The 17,712-nt window shown below is 48.9% G+C and overlaps 1 protein-coding gene across 2 annotated transcripts in view; it reads right to left on the bottom strand.

Moving 5' to 3' along the window:
- Positions 1-16,997, bottom strand: part of NKAIN4 (sodium/potassium transporting ATPase interacting 4) — a 50,459-nt gene extending 33,462 nt beyond the window's left edge. For both annotated transcript variants that reach the window (XM_056507721.1, XM_056507722.1), the window contains exon 1: positions 16,701-16,997. In XM_056507721.1, the coding sequence (XP_056363696.1) occupies positions 16,701-16,754 (54 nt within the window). In that variant the 5' untranslated portion in view covers positions 16,755-16,997. The remainder of the gene's footprint in view (positions 1-16,700) is intronic.
- Between the last annotated feature and the right edge of the window lie 715 nt (positions 16,998-17,712).

A 17,712-nucleotide genomic window follows, 5' to 3' on the forward strand; every position in this document is an offset into this window, starting at 1 on the left:
GGCAAACCCAGCTGCTCCCCCAAACAGCATCCTGGTCTGAGCTTCAGCTCTGGGGGAAAGTTCTCCCACCAGGAGCACAAATTTCCCTGTTGCATGAAATAATACATATTAAATGTGTGCCATTAACTCAGCAGCCATTTCCCTCTGGAGATCTGCTACCAGTTATGAACCCATCTAAACTCTCCAAAGGCTGAAAGGCAGAGCAGTGCTGGAGATCAGCAGGAATTTAATTTTCTAATGGAGAGATTTATTCCCTACCAACAGGGCTTTATATTGTGTGATCCCTCAGCCATGAAGTCTACCTGAAGTTTGGGCTTGTTCCCAATGAAAGGTATGCAGAGAAAAAAGTGAAAATACTTGAAAATTAGCCAAAGGTTGCTCTGTTTAGGGAATATAACCTATATCCTTTTGACCCTCTATCCTAGGCATTATCTGCTTAGCTAACAGAGAAGGGAAACCATTGACAGGGCTGGCACAGAAGGCACAAGGCTGCCCTGAAGCACTGCTGGGGCCAGCACTGCCCAGCCTGTCTCCTCCTGATGCAGCCCTCTGGAGTCCTCTGGGTGTGGGAGCAGCTCAGAGATCCCATGAACTCTCAAGTGTACTAGAAAGACTTTAAATTATTCAGGGCTCTGACCAAAATACTCAGTGTGTATAAAGCCCATGAGACACCAGCTGGATTCACCCAGTTTAGAAAAAAATTCTTTCTTTGCTATTTTATAGGCACTTACTGCAAACTGCAATTTTATTTGGCTGTTGTTTACCCCAAAGCTGAATTGTGGCTGTAAATACACCCCTGGCAGTTTCCCCAAGGGAGCAGTAACTCTTGCTGCAGCCTTGAAAAGCCAAGCTCAGTTTTCCCTCTGTCCTGTCCACACACAGCCTAAGAAAGACTTGCTGTGACCAAGTGACACTGAGACCACCCCCTCTTTTGGCTTTATCAACAAAAATATTCATTGGTGTTCCCTGTCAGTCTAGCTCATGGCTGGCAGCATCTCCTCTTCAGGAAGGATCAGCCAAAATACCTCTATAAAGGCAAAACACCTGCAAAAAGCCACCTGAAGTCATTTTTCTCATCCAGCAGAAGATGAGGGTGGGAGCAAAGAGCAAAGCCCCACCTCACACAGTGAGGGGTCACAGCAGCCCTCACTCCTCAGGATGCTCCCAGCACAGGGGAAAAATTGTCCCTGTGCTGCTGGACTGCCCCTGCAGGGCCCTGTGAGCCAAAGGTCCTGCTCTGTCCCCATCCCTGCTCCATCCCCATCCCTGCTCCATCCCCATCCCTGCTCCATCCCCATCCCTGCTCTGTCCCCATCCCTGCTCTGTCCCCATCCCTGCTCTGTCCCCATCCCTGCTCTGTGCCCATCCCTGCTCTGTGCCCATCCCTGCTCCGTGCCCATCCCTGCTCTGTGCCCATCCCTGCTCCATCCCCATCCCTGCTCCATCCCCATCCCTGCTCCGTCCCCATCCCTGCTCCGTCCCCATCCCTGCTCCCTGCCCATCCCTGCTCCATCCCCATCCCTGCTCTGTGCCCATCCCTGCTCTGTGCCCATCCCTGCTCTGTCCCCATCCCTGCTCCATCCCCATCCCTGCTCTGTGCCCATCCCTGCTCTGTGCCCATCCCTGCTCTGTGCCCATCCCTGCTCTGTCCCCATCCCTGCTCCATCCCCATCCCTGCTCTGTCCCCATCCCTGCTCCATCCCCATCCCTGCTCAGCTCAGCTCCTGCTCTCCCCCAGCTCCTTCCTGCACATGACACTGGGAGCTCCAGCAGCTGATCCCCTTAATTAGGTCACTAATGGATCACGTGTAAAACACTTGCACCAGCCAGATCCTCTGAAGGAAAAACATGCAAGCCCTGCAACTGGGGGAAAAGCTTGGGAGAGGAGAGATGCCAAAGCTGAAATAACTCTTCAAAACTTTGTCTGCAGGAGCCTCACTTCAGTTTGTGCTCGACAGCTGGGCCCCTGCTCCCTGACACTGGAGCTAAGTGGTAGCATTGCTTTAATTTCCTCTTGCTTCTGCTGCAATGCCAGATTGCTTGGATATTCGTAAACAGAAGGAATTTAATGAAAATTATAATTAGAGCCCTGCGGTGCTCTTGCAGGTCGCCTTTACACTGGGCTGCCTATTTACATTACAAATCAGGCTGGTGTCACTGCAGCAAGAGAGGAGAATTCATTAAAAGGGAAGCACAGGGTGGGTGAGAAATAGGGGAGAGAGAGAAAATGATATTGTTATTTTTAATAATCTAGGAAATTGGGATCTGCCACGGTCTTGCTGCAGCTTTGCTCCTTGAAGGAAAGCTCATCCTAATCAGCCCGAAGCAGGAGGGGACACAGCACAGTCACCCAGAGACTTCCTTGGCAATTACTGTACAAATGGACCCTTTTTCACAGAGCAAGGCTTTCTCACCCCACCAGGACACAGAGAAGTGCTCTTAGCACCTAGCTGTCAATTTGGGGGTGAGAGGAAGAGACAACATGAGGCCAAAGGGATGCAGTTCCCATTATTTTGCAGCTTTCCCTTTCCACCTACCAGCAGCTCCATATGATGCTTTGTGCCCCCTTGTGCTGCTCCTGCTCCTTCCACCAAGCCCTGCAGCACAGCTGGGGACTCTCTATTTTCCCATCTATGCAGTGAAATTAGGAATAACAACCCTGCTTCCCACAGAGGATTGCTGCAGACTTGGGTCCTGCTTGTAAAAAGCTTCTGTAACATTCCACAGCAATAATCCTGCCTCAGCCCTGACAGCACCTTCACTGCCATTGTGGGTTTTTGGAACTTCCCATGATGGCAGCAGCACCAACCCTAACCCCTCACCCTTCCCTTCACTGTCACATTCTCAGCACAGAGGGGAGAACTCCCCCTGTTCCCATGCCTGCATCCCCCAGATGAGAAGCTGGAGGTATTTCAGAGTCAGGCTGCAAACAGGCCAAGTGGTTTGTTTGCATTTCATCCACACTATCATCATATAAAGTGACCTATACTCTGACAGCTGGGTTTTAATCATCCAAAAAAAACCCCAACCAAAACACAAAAATGTGTTTATATCAATTTAAAAAAAAAAAAAAAAAAAAAAAAAAAAGGACAAAATGAAAAATTACAGTTGAAAAAACATGTGGACATTTTTTTCAGCTGAAAAATAGATATCAGTGAAGAAATATCGACCAACTCTCCTCTAATGAATGTACCAGCAAATTTCCAGGCCTGTCATCAGAGCACAAAATGAAAAAGAACTGAGAAGAAAATAGTATTTTGGACAAGAAAAACATTTAGCAGCTCATCTCCTGGTTCCAGTAAAATGCTTCTGACAGGAAGAGTTTTAAATTGGAACAAACAGGAAAACAACGATTTTGTTCAAAACAGAGACTGTCAGAGGCTTTTGGGATATTGCAGGAATTTTCCAATAGCCACAATCCCCACAAAGAACTTCCCTCCAAGAAGTGGATAGAAAATGAATCAATCACTATTGATTTTCATCATCTGATTGCTTCTCTGGAAGAAAATCAGTCCTACTTAAGCAATTGATTAGTTACCTTAGCAATCACAGGTTCTTGCCTCCCTCAAGGCATGCAAACTAGGGATATTCCAGTTTTCCAGCTGTTTCAGGAGGCAGAGCCAATTTTATGTGATCAAAGATGAGTTCTGAGCTGTGACCCACACCTCAGGAGCACCCTCAGCATGGTCCCTCAGAGGTGAGGAAGGCTGAGCATCTCCTGGGAGTCTTCCTCAGCTGTACCTCCCCACGAGCAGGGCATGCTGCAGAGCAGAACCCCAGCTCTATTTTCCTCAAATAAAAGCCAGAAAACAGAGTCACACAAAGTGCTCAAACAGATTAATCAAGTAAATATCTAAAGAGGGAGCTGGCAGAAAGTCTAGGCACGATTTGAGGCTGAAGTTGTGCCTCCCTCTTTCACGGGTGATGGAGTAGTCTGGGAACTGCAATGTGCTCTGGGCAGTCATGGAAGGGTGAGAGCACAGCTCTGCTGTAAAACAGCCTGAGTGCTGGGAACCAGGGCTCCAGGGTGGATTTTCTGGGATTCACAGTGTGAGAGTGGCTGTGGGGACATCACAGTGGTTTTCTCATGCCACTGTCCCCAGTGTTTCCTGCTGCACTCGAGACCAGCTCAGCAAAACCAAAGATTCTCATCAGGGATTTATCAGCAATAGAGAATCATGCTGAAAACCCACTAAGGTTTACCAGACTCCCCCAGTGGCACTGGCAGCACTGACCACCTCACTTGTGGTGCTGCCTGCCCTTTGTTTTTGCTCCTCAGCCCAAGTGGATGATGAAATGAGAGCCCTGACGTTCACTTTGATGGGGGCGAGCTGCTGGCTTTCCAACAGGGTAAATGGGGATTCAGTGCCTTTTAAAAAGCATTATTTTTAAAGGAAAGCCCTTCTGAGTGAGGGCTAGAATGGGGTTATTTTCCACATGACAAAGCACCAAAAGGAAAGCAGCAGCCCAGTCCATGCTCTTATCACCCTCCCTGAGTCACCCACTGGATAGATTTGTCACAAGGTGAAATAAGAGCAAGTCCTCAATTTATTATCATTTTCTACTTGTCCTCCTTAATGCAGTTCCTGCCAGGATGAGTTTGCTGTGGGAAAGTGGAATGAAACCAGGCCTTTCAGTTTGCTGCTAAATGGGACTGGGGGGAGGAGGCTTCAGGGGGCAGGGAAAACCTCCCTCATTAGGAGGGGAAAATGTGCAACACAGAGTTTTCATCGGATGCTGCCCAGCCTCCCAATTAGGGTGGCTGGGACAAACAGTGGTGTTATTATATGTAACTGTTTATCCAGTGTCACTCAGCCATTGTTTACTTTATGAGCACAATTTATCTCCTCCGTTGTGCTACTCAATTTGTTTGCATTTTCAGTCCACTCGAGTGTCTCCCTTTCATTGTACACATCTTTTGGCCTCCCACCAACCAGCTCTCCAAGTTTCCAGGAGTGTCACACAATGGCCAGGCCCCTCCTGTGCTTCATTTTTTGCATGACATTTTTGTCCCCTTATTTCTGCACTGCCCCTGCCCCTCCCCTGCTGCAGCTCCTCAATGGCTCATGGTTTATTCAACAGCAAAGCTGAATTTCTCTTTTCCTTCTCTTTTTCCACTTTCCCCTCCTTTTGGAAATAGAGGCTGGATAATAGATGCCACTCTGGCAGCTCTGGAGAACAAAGTTCACTTGCAGCAAATCTTTGTGATTGTGTCCCCATAGGGCAAGAGTTTGGTGACCCTGCAGGGGCTGAGCCCCAACCAGGAGCTCACCCATGGGGCCCCACAGACTCTTGTGCCTCCTTCAGCCATGGAAAGGGACAAAGACTTATCCTCTATTAGCTGGTGACACCAAAGCTTCCTCCACACCTCTCCTTGGAGGTGTGAGATGATTCCTCCTCCCTGGAACAATGGCATCTGTGGTCAGCTCCTACTCCAAACTTCCTGGCCATTTTTCCCCCCCAAGTCCTCTGATCTTCTTGCTTGTGGGTCTGACTGCAAGGATTAGCTAAAATAGAAAAGTGCTAATCCACATCATGGAAATTCAAATCCTTGCTGCTTCATTAAAGTAATTTCAAGGAAGTTTAATCTGGCAGGACTCAGAGGTGACTCCAGTGACAATAACACTTGTGCATCACCTCTTCCTCCAGCCTGGTGACACTGCAGCAGGCAGATGCAGCATTTTCCTCCTTATTGTAGCAGGGCTCTATTTCTGATGAGTTCTGATGAGCTCTGAGCCCTGGCCTGCAGCTGAACCTGGGGTTCACTGCTTCATTCCCATTGAGTGTGCCAGGATTGGGATTCTGGGATTTCTGACAGAAAATCTGGACAGTGTCTCAGCACCAAACCCTGGAGCTCTATCTGAAATGCCCTTTGTTTAGAGGTTAGTGGCCAAAACTTGGAGTGAGGAGCTTGACATGGCCAAGAGAGGCTTCAGGAGGGAAAAAAGTTGGCAGCCATGAAACCTGGGATACATCTCATGCAAGGAAAGCATCCTACAGGACACTGCCCCACCACCTCCTGCCACTGTGAGCTGCTCCAGAAATTCATCCTACTTGAAATGATTCACTCAAGTATCCATTCAGTCTCAGTTCATGGATTGCAGAGCCTTTATTGCACACCCATATATTTAGCACTGGGACAGTCCTCAGCAGTTCTAACAGCCCTGTCATCTAAGGAATAAAACAAAGAGCCATTATTCATCACAAGGGAGACACAGTCTCTATTGTCTGAAGCAGAGTTTTTCTATCACCCTATCTATTCTTTCTCATGTCACACAACTCAGCTTTAAGCTGTCTCAATGGCAGCCCTGGAGGCCCAAATGTTTTGTAGCTTCTCCCAGTGAAGTGCTCAGCTAGTGCTGTGCTGGACTGACCCCAAGCTTGCAGGAGCAGGAAAGTGAAGCTTTCCAGAAAAGCTGGAGGTGGACATTCATCTCTGCTAGTGAGGACTAAAAGCCAGGCAGGGTTATTTAAAGACAAGGGGAAGCACAGCTACAAGGATGGATGTGAGTTTTGGGCACTGATTATACCCAGAAGAGCTGGGTTTGGCCCTGGCCTGATGGCAGAGCTGTGTTGGCTGTGGGACACACCAAGCTGTGACATCCCCTGTCCCAGCCTCCCTGCAGCCCTCCCAGGCAGCCTCAGGGCTTCTCTGGTGGATCTGTGTCCAGCTGAGGAGCCAGCCTGGTTCCCTGGATCTGGATATGGGGGGATTAACACCTTGGGATCTAAGCATGAACCACCCTCCACCTGCTTTGCTCTGTGCCTCTGGGTAAAGCAGGCCAGCCCTGGGGCCACAAGACATCCTCAGTGGTGCAGATGAGCATATTAAATGCAAACAAAGCAGCACCATTCAGAGAACCAAGGACATCATGGTCTCCTGAGGCTCCAGGAGCACTTGGGGCTGTGCCTGTGTCAGCACAAGGCAGGACAAGGAGTAGAACAGACCCCTCTGCAAAGGTGCTGTGCAGGGGCTCTCACCAGCTGTTTGCAGTAAGGCAAATTCATCCTTTCTTTGGATATCTCTGCTCAAAATAATGAGATGGGAAACTTGGAGACCCACAATCCTAAAAAGTGTCAGACATCTGAAAAAAATATTGCACTTTCCCAGCTTTTTAATTTGTTTTAAGGTTGGCAATCACATCTCCAAGCATCCAAGCTCACTTCTCTCCACATGCTCAGACAGCAAAGGGCACAAAACAGCCTGTGAGCTCCCATCACACTTCTCCCAGCACCCACTCTGCTCCCTGCTGAACAGCCAGCAATCTCCCAGGCTAATTAGCCAAACGGTATTCTGCACATATTTAGCATTTCTGAGTAATTAGGATAATCAGATTTCTCCCCTAATTCTGTACATCCACAATAGAAGCAGGTGTGCTGCCTTTCCCACAATGGTATCACAAGAAGAGTGCTGCCTGCTCAGCCAGGGGTGCCAGCAGCCTGCCAGAGCCCCTTCCCACCTCCCACATGCAAATCTGCTAACAGACTGCCAGCAGCCATGGGGAATTGGGACCTGGGCTTGTGCTGGCTTAGCAAGCAGTAGTTCAGATGTTCATGCAACTTATCTAAATGCACAGAGCTCAAATTTGGCCAGGGATGAGCATGTTCCCTTCACTGCCCTCCAGGGATCAGCTGCAGGAGTTGCTCTGTGCTGCAGTTGAACAGCAGGTGCTTGGCCCACAACCTCAGAGGTGTTCTGGGTTCTGGGGAGGTTCTGGGAGTCTGCCCAAGACTCAGGACTCAAGTCTTGGTCATTCTCCACGAGGTTCATCAGCCCAAGGCCTGGTCCTTATCTCTGTGAACCTGTGAGCTGGCAACCACTTGTCTGTGCTCTGTGCCACTCCCAAGGTCTCTTGAAATGAATGACCTTAAATGAAGGTCCAAGACAGGCCATGGCAGCTCTTTCTTGTCCTGCTGAGGTGGCTCTTTGATTCAAGAGGAGTTTTTCCTCTAGTCAGCTTCACTCAGTAACTCCTTCTCAAGCAAGCAGAAAAAATTTGTTTGTTTGTTGTTTTTTTTTAAGTGGGCATGAGTACATTCTGGCTCAAGGAGCATTTGGATGTGGTGCTCCCACCAAAGTGGGAGCTCTTAAAGGAATATCAATGACCCAGCATCTCTCAAAGAAGGAAAGGTTGCTCCCAACCCCACAGCACAGAGTTACACTCTCCCAGGGATCTGGACCACAGCAGAAATAATAAGCAAAGACCCTGGCACATTCCCTCCACAAAAGCACCATCCATCTGCTGAGCTTGCTTAGAGAGAGCTTAGAGCAGAACCCAGTGTACTCTCAACTCAAAGAAGCCATTTCTAACATGCAGGACAATGCTCTTGTTGTAGTACTGTAGGACAACATCCAAACTTCCTAAATATGAACAAACCTGAGTAAGACTAAAGATTCCTCCTGATCTCCAAGTAGGTCAACCATGCTGGTACTGAGATTGAGCTCTGGTTACTACAGAGGTAATGTTCAGATGGAGCTGAAGATAGACAGTGACAAACTGTTAATTGTGGGTAGCCTGTTAATCCCTGATGGATGACCACAGCACTCAGAGCACGCCATGCAAGGCTACACTCAATATTTTATAAGTTGTGTGGGTAATAAAATGCCCCATCCCCTTCTTTAGTGTCCTCTATCTCACCTTCCTGCTCACATGAAACTGTGCTCACAGATGAAGTAACCCCAGGGAACAGCACTTGGAAAATATAAATCAGCACCAAATGCTGTAATGGGTCCAAGGCTGCTGTCAGAGTCACCACAGACACAAGACAGGTCCCTGGTCTCCTGAGAGGTGTCACAGGAGGCACCTTCCCAGGTTCTGTGTTTGCTGTAACTGTGTATTTATCTGAGCACCTGAATCCATTTGTATGAGGTCTTAGGACTTCAGGAGAAATGAAACTGAACTATCCTCAGTCTGTTCAATTCTTGTTCTCTCCTCTTAGCCCAGGTGCCCAGGTGCTCACAGAGGAAGGACAGAGTGTGTCCTGTATCATTCTGACCTCAGCTGAGGTGTCCCTGCTCACAGGGTGGCACAGTGACAGAGCACAGCACATCCAGCCCTCCCTGCCCACCCTGGGCACTGAAATGGGGGCAGCCTGTGCCCCCACACTCCTGCACATCAGGGCTGGGCACTCATCTGTGTGCTTGCTCCACTGGCTCAAAACAACACAATGAGCATCCTGGTTTCCTTGAGTTTTGAGCATTGGAAGGAAAAAACCAAGGGGAAAAAAAAAAACAAAAAGAAAAAAGGGAAGAAAGCAGATATTTTGCTGGCCAGAGAGAGCCTGGGGAGCAGGTGGAAGCTGCCTGCAGGGCTGGCCAGTCGCTGAGAGGTGGCAAAGGAAGCTGGCACAGCAAGCCCTGACGTCTGCCCGCCTCCAGCAGGTGATGAAGACAAGCTGTTGCCTCTATTCCCACAGTATATTTTCATTAGGCCCAGGCAGATGGCAGCTGAGGTCACTGCTTCCACACCATCATCCTTCCAGCCCAAAGGTGTCAGGGAATCTGACATCTCCATTACTAAACCTGGAATCACCCAAGCAGCACCTGATGGACGATGGGGAAAGGGGATCAGAAAAGCTGTGCTCCTGATTTCCATCAATTCTCACTTTTGAGAGAAAATCTGGGACGTGTGCTTTCCTGATATTTGTGTCCAACACATTTTGTTCTGACACAAAAGCAGCTGTGCTAAGAACAAGCCACAGACACCAGGAAAATGGCAATTAAGTCCTTGTGGAAAATAGACCAAAAAGCACCCCTTGGAAAAGACATTTGATGTTAATGAGCTACAGCAAAGTCAAGGGAGGAGACATTGATCATGCCCCAGCAGAGATCTGCTGCTTGCTCCTCCATAGTCTGTGAAGCCTCAGAACATAGAGCAAAATAAAACTTCTGTTCTTCACAAGGACTCTTAGATGTAGGGCCAGGGCTTGGAGGAGCCAGAGCAACATCACCATTGACTTTTCTGTGCTGAAGGTGAGACACAGCTCTGACATGCTAGTGAGAAGCAGCAACTCTGCAGAAACATCATCTCAGAGATTTCTGCCAGGTATTTCAATCATTTCAGTTTTTCTCCTCCCTATTATTACCACCTACTCTTCTATTATTACTTTACTACTGATTCTTGACTTTCTACTCCTGTTAATCCATACTTTTGTAATCCCTACTATTATCCCTGGCAAGAAGGTGAAATAAGATTCTGACTCTGACCAAAGATCAATAAACAAATGCAGCAGAAGTTGTTTATTCTTAGCTGAAATCTCATGAACTTTAAGGTAATATTATGACTCTGAGACGATTACAAAACATCTCAGATTCCAATTTCCACAGGGCGTTTATTCATTGAGTTTCCTTCTGCAACAAAAATACCCCAAACCACTGAGAACAGATGAGTCACTGCAGCAAAGCACCACCCTGAGCAACACCCAAACCTGTGCTTTCCCTCTGGGGACTCCTTTCCTTAAATCCCACCATGAGCTGGGTTTGGGGGAGTCATGATAATGTCAGAGATATCTGAAAGGTGAGAACATCCAGAGTGCACAACCCCAATGAAAAAGAAAACAAAAAAACAACAACAAAGCAACTTCTTTTTGGGGAGACTTCGACTTTTTTCAGAAGTGTTTTCAAGCTTCTGTAAAAGTTCAAAATATTTGGGGTTTGGCACAATAAACACCCCCATCATTTTCAGCAAACATTGATAAATGCCAGGGTATTTTCTTCCTTTTCTGTCCAGAAATGCCATTTTTTCCCTCTGCGCGTTCCTTACACAGGGAAGGGTGAAGAATGTGCTGCTTTTGAGACAAAAGTTTCCACTTGGTTAAAAACTCTCTTTCTACCAAACTGAAACACAGAGACACAACCTGTGCAGTTGGGTGTGCCCATCATATCTACTGAGGGAGGAGTGGGGACAAAGGGAACATTAAATCACAAATTATCCCTGGTTTTGGGGGAGGTTTAAGAAGAAAGAAAAGGTTCAGTTTTACTGACCCCAGACCAAACGTTTAGTTAATGGGCAAGGCAATGCTACAGCTGGGGCACTTGCTGCTCACTGGATAATGTGCATTTTCTTAAGTGCTCAAAAAGCAATGGGCTAGTCCAGGGTTTTCCTGGAGGAAAAGAGATCACAATCTGGCCTTTGTTATCCAGTTTGTTCTCCAAGAATTCATACTTGAGGGCCCCTGGAGCAGATTCTTGGAAGAGCTCCACTTTGCACCCCAGCCAAACTGATCCGAGTTTCCATATATTATTAGCACACAATGGAGCAACGTCAGCTCCCTTAACCCCACACCAGCCAGAGAGAGAGGGTCCCCATCAGGGAAAATCAGCTCCTTCTCTTCTTCTACTGAGAGGAAAAGGGGAAGCCAAAGGAGGAGAGAGTGACTGGGAAAAATCAGAGTGGTCAACAAAGACACTGTGTCAGCCGAAATCAAACCCCAGCTCTCCAAGGAGGGTTGACTTCAACACCACCCTCTGCCCTCAGCTGCTTTTTTGGCTTGGCTTTGGCCAAATTTCATTCCTGCTCTGAGTGGGTTTGGTTAGAGGACACAGTTCCTGTGAGTCATCTGCAATCTCCAGCACCACCATAGGAAAGGATGTGGGGAGCCAGGAGACCTGGGCACTTCTGAAACACAGACCCCAAACTGCTCCTCCCTTCTTCCCTTGGGCTGCAGTGTACTGACTCCAGCTGCTCAGGAAAAACGGGGGAAGAAAAGAAAAATCTCATGCAAAAACTTAACTTTTTATAAGAAAAGCTCCACCACTCCAAAATTAAAAATGTTTGCCAGCGCAGCAAACACTTGCCAGCACATTTTTGACTTTTCGCCAAAATATTCTGGCCAAAACTTGGGAGAAAAAGTCAGGATTGTCTATGGAAAGCAGATACTTCTCATGAAAATATTCATTTAGTCAAATCCCCAGGTTTCTACTGAAAGTCAGCTTCAGTGGAAAATGCTGACGAGCTCTATTATTGGCACAGCTTTAATTTTCCTTTGTCTGGAACAGACATGGAGAAGACAGCATCTGTCAAACGAAGTCTTTAGTCTTACATTATTATTTAGCCTGGAATATTGTTCAAGGACTTTGGGCCATCCCAGAGCTGGGTGCTGTGCACATCCACCAAAGATGGCCTTTTCCTTGGAGGGGTTAGAATCTGAGCATAAGCCACAGAGAAGATAAACAGCTGGGGAGAGCACAAGGTAATTTTGGAGGGGTCCTGAGCAGCGTGATGAGCAGAGGGACGCTGTGCTTGCCCTTGCACCTGCTCTTCCCCCAAGGCTTTGTGCTCAGCCACATGGCAGCTGTGCAGGCTCACAGCTCCCCCAGGGCAGCCCAACACTGCCCCAGCTCCAGAGGCAGCTGCAGAGGAGGGGAGAGATGAGTCCTGCTCCCCTCTCCCAACCTCCAAGTGATCCCTGAGGTGGAGAGGAGAAAGCCAAGCAAGTCATTTCTACAGCCCCCAGGCACTGCAATCCTGTCTCCTCCTCACCCCCCTTTTAGCCACGGGTGCTGATGGATCAAGTGACAGAGTCAGGATCACAGGATGGTTTGGGTTGGAAGGGACCTTAAAGACCATCTCATTCCAACCCCCTGCCATGGGCAGGGACACCTTCCACTGTTCCAAGCTGTTCCAAGCTCCATCCAACTTGAACACTTCCAAGGATGCAGGAGCAGCAGCCACAGCTTCTCACAGCACCTCACCACCCTCACAGGGGAGAATTTCTTCCCAAAATCCAATCTAAACCTACTCTCTTTCAATTAAAAGCTATTTCCCCTTGTCCTATCACTACATCCCCTCATGAAAAATCACTCTGTTCCAACTATTTTAACTCACATTTCAATTTTGCCCAGATCTGGCCTTTCCATGGCATCCCACTGCCAGTCTGCCACACTCCCCTTCTACCCTCACTCCTCTGCATAATTTTTTGCCTCGATCAAACCAATACAACCACTTCAAGAGAGTACTTAGAGAAGGATCTGGGCTGGTTTCAAATAGCTCCCAGAACTGGTCACCCTCTACTGTAAGAGATTAAAAAGAAATCACCAAGAAAGAAGCAAGGCAGAAAGAGAGCACGAGGAAATAAATAAATAAATAAATGTATATAGTTACTTTTGGTTAGTCTCGATGTGCTGTCCCGTCCCAGGGCGCCTTGTTCTGTGCTCATTTGAAGTATTAGTCACTTTTTCCATTAGAAGCTGTTATTCTAGGGGGATTTATAATGTATCTGTAAAATTGTCTCCAGGCTTTGCTTGGCATCTGAGCTCTCAATCCATGGACAGAATGTAAAGAAACTACAGTTGTTTGATTTATAGGGACAGGGCACAGGGAGTGAGGGAGTTTTTCCATGCTCAGTGGAAATAAATTCACATAGTGCCTCCGGTGCACAGGCACTTACTGCTCCAGAAAATTCACCAGTGGGGTGCAATCTCACACTGGCCGAGAGGAAAGCAGCAAATCAATGATTATTTAATATCTTCCTGCCTGAGACCCAGCCCTGGTCTGTGGCTCCTCACCAGGAGCCACCCAGCCACTGGTGGGTACGACAGCTTCATTCCACTAGGGTATGGAAATCCTGCCCTTGGCACCTTTTGGAGTTCTAATTCCTACAAGGGGCATTTCTTAACCCACTGCAGAGGCTCCCTGACAGAGAACCTCATGATTTTTTCCTGGGGAAGTCTATGGCTTATTTAAACTTTGTTCTTCTTTCTTATTAAGAAACAAGCATGCCCAAAGGTTGGAAGGGCTGAGGAAGGGCTGGTGGTCTGCTGTAGGCGACAATAGCTCCTGGATGGCAGAGGTGTTTGGGCAAAGTGAGAAAGGGGAGATGAAAGACACTTTGAGAATCACAAACCCTGGAAAAACACCCCACCACCCTGCTGACAGTCCTCCTCCATGCCATCCTTGGCTAAGCCCTTTTGCAGGGCAGCCCTGACCTGGGTCAACTTTCACCCAAACTGCTGCTGGAGGTTGGGCTGGACTGGGAAAAAGGGCAGGAATAGGGACAGGGCAGGGAGAGCCAGAACCTTCCTGCAGCTTCCCCGCAGCACCGCTCAGCAAAGCGCCGAGCCTACCGTGGACGCGTCAAGGAAACAATAATCTAAAATTGGAACACGGCAAATTATTTATTCAAACCCCAGCCTTCCCTTCCCCCCTGATTAGCAAACCGCTGGGGAGCCAGCCCTGATTTTCCTCAGACAGATGCGGAGGCTCTGCTCCTCTCCCGTGCCACGAGGCGCAGCCCTGGGGGCTGAGGAGCTCGTTGGTATTCGCATTGTGTAGCAGCTCCTTCAATTCACACGTTGTTCTGCTCTCCGGCTGGAGCACAAACTTTTTCTTTTGGTGCACACACTGCAAATGATGAATTTGTTTGCTTTCTGCCTGTTTTTTTTTTTTGTTTTGTTTTGTTTTGTTTCTTTTTTCCCAGGGAAACATTTAGACTGCAGTGTGCAAACACATCCCTGCACCTCACTCAACTATTTGCACCTAATAATAAAACAATCTATATGAAGCATTGCAACTCAGATCCCCGATTCGAGTTTTCTGGGGGGTTGTTCATGTTTCCATTCATCATTTATTTAAAAAACCCTGTGAAGCTTTAAGGAACAGACACGAGAACATGTAACAGATCTCAGGGGTGTGCTGCAGAACTGAAGTGGGAGATCCCAACTTAAGTCAGAGGCAAAACGTCCACACAAGAGCCAGAATTTCACCCCTGGGACTTCAGCAGTGGGAGACACAGAGCTTGGCAACAAACAGGGAAGGCTGTGAAGGGTTCAAAGTATCAAATAAAGCTGAGCAGAGACATGAGAGGAACAAAGGAAGTTCACGTCATTATAATTTATTGATGATCTTGGCCTGATTGCTTCAGTGTTTTGTCTTAGCAGAGCCCACCCCGGGCAGCAGCGAGTCCTGCACGTCACGGCCGCGTGGATGTGGAAGTGATGTGATGATTTACAGACAAAGTTTGCTTAATTGAATAATAAAGTACATAAAAAAAGCATCACACTGGATCTCATCCTCACCCGAGCTCTTGCTGGGAACTGGCCAGGATCTCCTGACCTCACCCCCACTGGAGTGGAGCTCCAGAAATTCCCTCACCATAGTTCGCATTTTTCCAGCTCTACCAATTCACCCAGCGAGTGCCATGGGAAATCGCTATGGCTGAGGCATCCAAACTTGCTTAAGAATGAGCCAAACTGATTCTTTTCTTCAAGGAGGAGGGTCTTAAGGAAAATAAAATGCTGGGGGTTCTTTGTCCCTGTATCTTGGATACAAGAAAACTCCCACGCTTGTCAGAAATCAGAACAGCACCAGCACCTCATGGCTTTTTCTTTTTCTCATTCCCCCCCTTTTTTTTTACCCCTGTGTGTGAGTGTGAGCAGGATGACATAGTGATGGGTTTAAGAGACAGTGAGTGCTGAGACGCCAATTTCTAATGTAGTACAGGGTGCAGCTTCTTTCTTGTGTGATCACGGGTGAAAAATCAAAAGAAATAATCCAGGAGACTAAATACACTCCCCAGCCATTCAACTCACTCATAAATATGCTGAGCAAGACGCTTTGTGCAAGAAAACCCCATCAATTCTATTCTGTATTTTGTTTGACGATGAGTCAAATCCTCCACACTCATCTTCCGATTGTGCTAGTCTGGGCTCAGAGGGGTGCATTCCCACTCTCCTCCCTTTCAATTTTAGGCTGATGGGTATAATTTCAAAACTAGCAGGTTCCCAGTTTCCCTCTCCCTTTCCCTCCCCTGCCTGCCCCCTGGCTCTTTGCAGAAAAAGAAACGTTGTCACAGCACCCAACTCCAAAACAAAGAGTTTTAACTAATCTCACCCCTTGGCACCAGCAAACTATTCAAAAGAACTTTGCAGGAAGCCTGCCCTTTCCTGCGCACCACTAACGCTCCAAAATAAAGCAAATTTGGGAGAAGTCAATGAAATTAAAACACTAGATGCTGTCATTTCCTTTTTAAGGCTGGAGGAGCCTTGGAGCCCATTAGCTATTGACAAGAAGGGGACCCTCCAGATCCAGCTTGGATGCACAGACACTCAGGGAACAACCAGACCTTTGTTTATCATCTATGCAGATGTCATAAGGACCAGGAACCCGCACCCGCCAAGGACCGACCCGTGCCCACCAGGGACCGCACTCTCCGCACACTGGGGAGTTTATTTCTACATAAATACATGCGTATTAATAGGCACATTCTATCTAAGCACTTCATCCCGAGGAGGTTTGAAGTAATTCCTTCCAAGCAAGCAGAGACCCCAGCATAGCGGGATGCTGGTCACCAGGGTGGGATGTGGGTGGACCTTTCCACGCAAGAGGCTGAAGGTACCGGTGGGTTTTGGCACGGATGAAGTTTGGTTTGGTTTGCAACATCGCCACCGAGCCGCCGGGGCTCCTCTCACAGAGTAATTTCCTTTTTTTTTTCAGTTGTATTTTATAAGCACAAACTTACTAATTGAAAACTACTTTTGTTGTTTCAGGCTTTTTTTCACCCTTTTCCGTTTTTTTTTTTAGTTTTAAGTATGGGTAAATCCCCGCTGCGCAGCCCAGCGTCCCGGGAGCGCTCCCGACATCCCTCCACCCTCCCAAGCCGCGGAGCAGCGCAGCCCTGCCCGGGGCAGCGGGCACCGAGGCGCTTTTGTTCCCGGACCCGCGGCTCCCCGACCTGCCCCCGCTCCCCACTGCTGCACTCACCAGCTGCAGAGCGCAGAGGAAGATGAGGGTGCAGCGGCCGGTGCAGCATCCCATGGTCCCCGAGCGGCGGGGCAGGGCAGGGCAGCCCGCTGCCGCCCCGGGGCTCTCCGCGGCGCGCAGCTCGCTCGGTGCCGCTCGCTCGGTGCCGGCTGCCGGAGCCCCTCCGGGAGCCGGGGAGGAGGCGAGCGGGGCCACAGCTTAAAAGGGCAACGCTCCGGCGGCGCTGCCGTCCCGCAGGCTGGGCGGGGGCTGCCGCCAGCCCGGGATGCGCCCCCCGCGCCCCCGCAGGCGCGCTGGGATGCTCCGGCCCCGGCCGGCCCTCCCACGAGAGGCGGGGGCAGCTCCGATTCCCCGGACAGGGCAGCCCCTCGCTTCTCCCGTGGCCGGACGCGGCCGTGAGCGGTGACTGCTGGCCAGGTGTGTGCGGGAGCCACGGTCTGTGGAGCTCCTCGCCTTTTTCCACACAGGCTTCCCCGTGCTGGTGCTGGCGTGTTCACCCTGAACGTTATGAAGCCCCAAATTAACCTAAAATGCAATGATTTTTTTCCCATAAAATTTGTCAGAGGGTGCACATGGAAGACAAACTCCTAAAGGGCCATGAAACATGGGATTGTTTAAAATGCGCGTTTGTGGGTAGTTTAAAGTACAGCCAGGCTTAAGAAGGACCCCCAGCTGAGTGGGAGCAGAGGGATGTAGGAAAGCATCGCTCTACTTCCAAAAAGTGCTTTTATCTGAGCACCACGTGCGCACCACTCGCTGTACCCTGCACTTGTAGAAAAGCAAGTCAGTCAACTTTAACTGTGAACAGCAGAGCAAAGCCACAAGCACACAACCGCCTCCTTTACATGCCCGAGTCGCTCCCCTGCCGAAGGAGAAGCCGGATCCAGAAGGCAGGGCTCATGGCAGCCTCCCCTGTGCACACCCTGGCCTGAGGAGCAGGTCACACACCACGCTGATTGGGACAGACTCGCTGCTAAGCTCGGCACAACAGGATAAGAAGCTTTGGGGGAGC

This window comes from Oenanthe melanoleuca, chromosome 20 (assembly GCF_029582105.1).
Source record: "Oenanthe melanoleuca isolate GR-GAL-2019-014 chromosome 20, OMel1.0, whole genome shotgun sequence".
NCBI lineage: Eukaryota > Metazoa > Chordata > Aves > Passeriformes > Muscicapidae > Oenanthe > Oenanthe melanoleuca.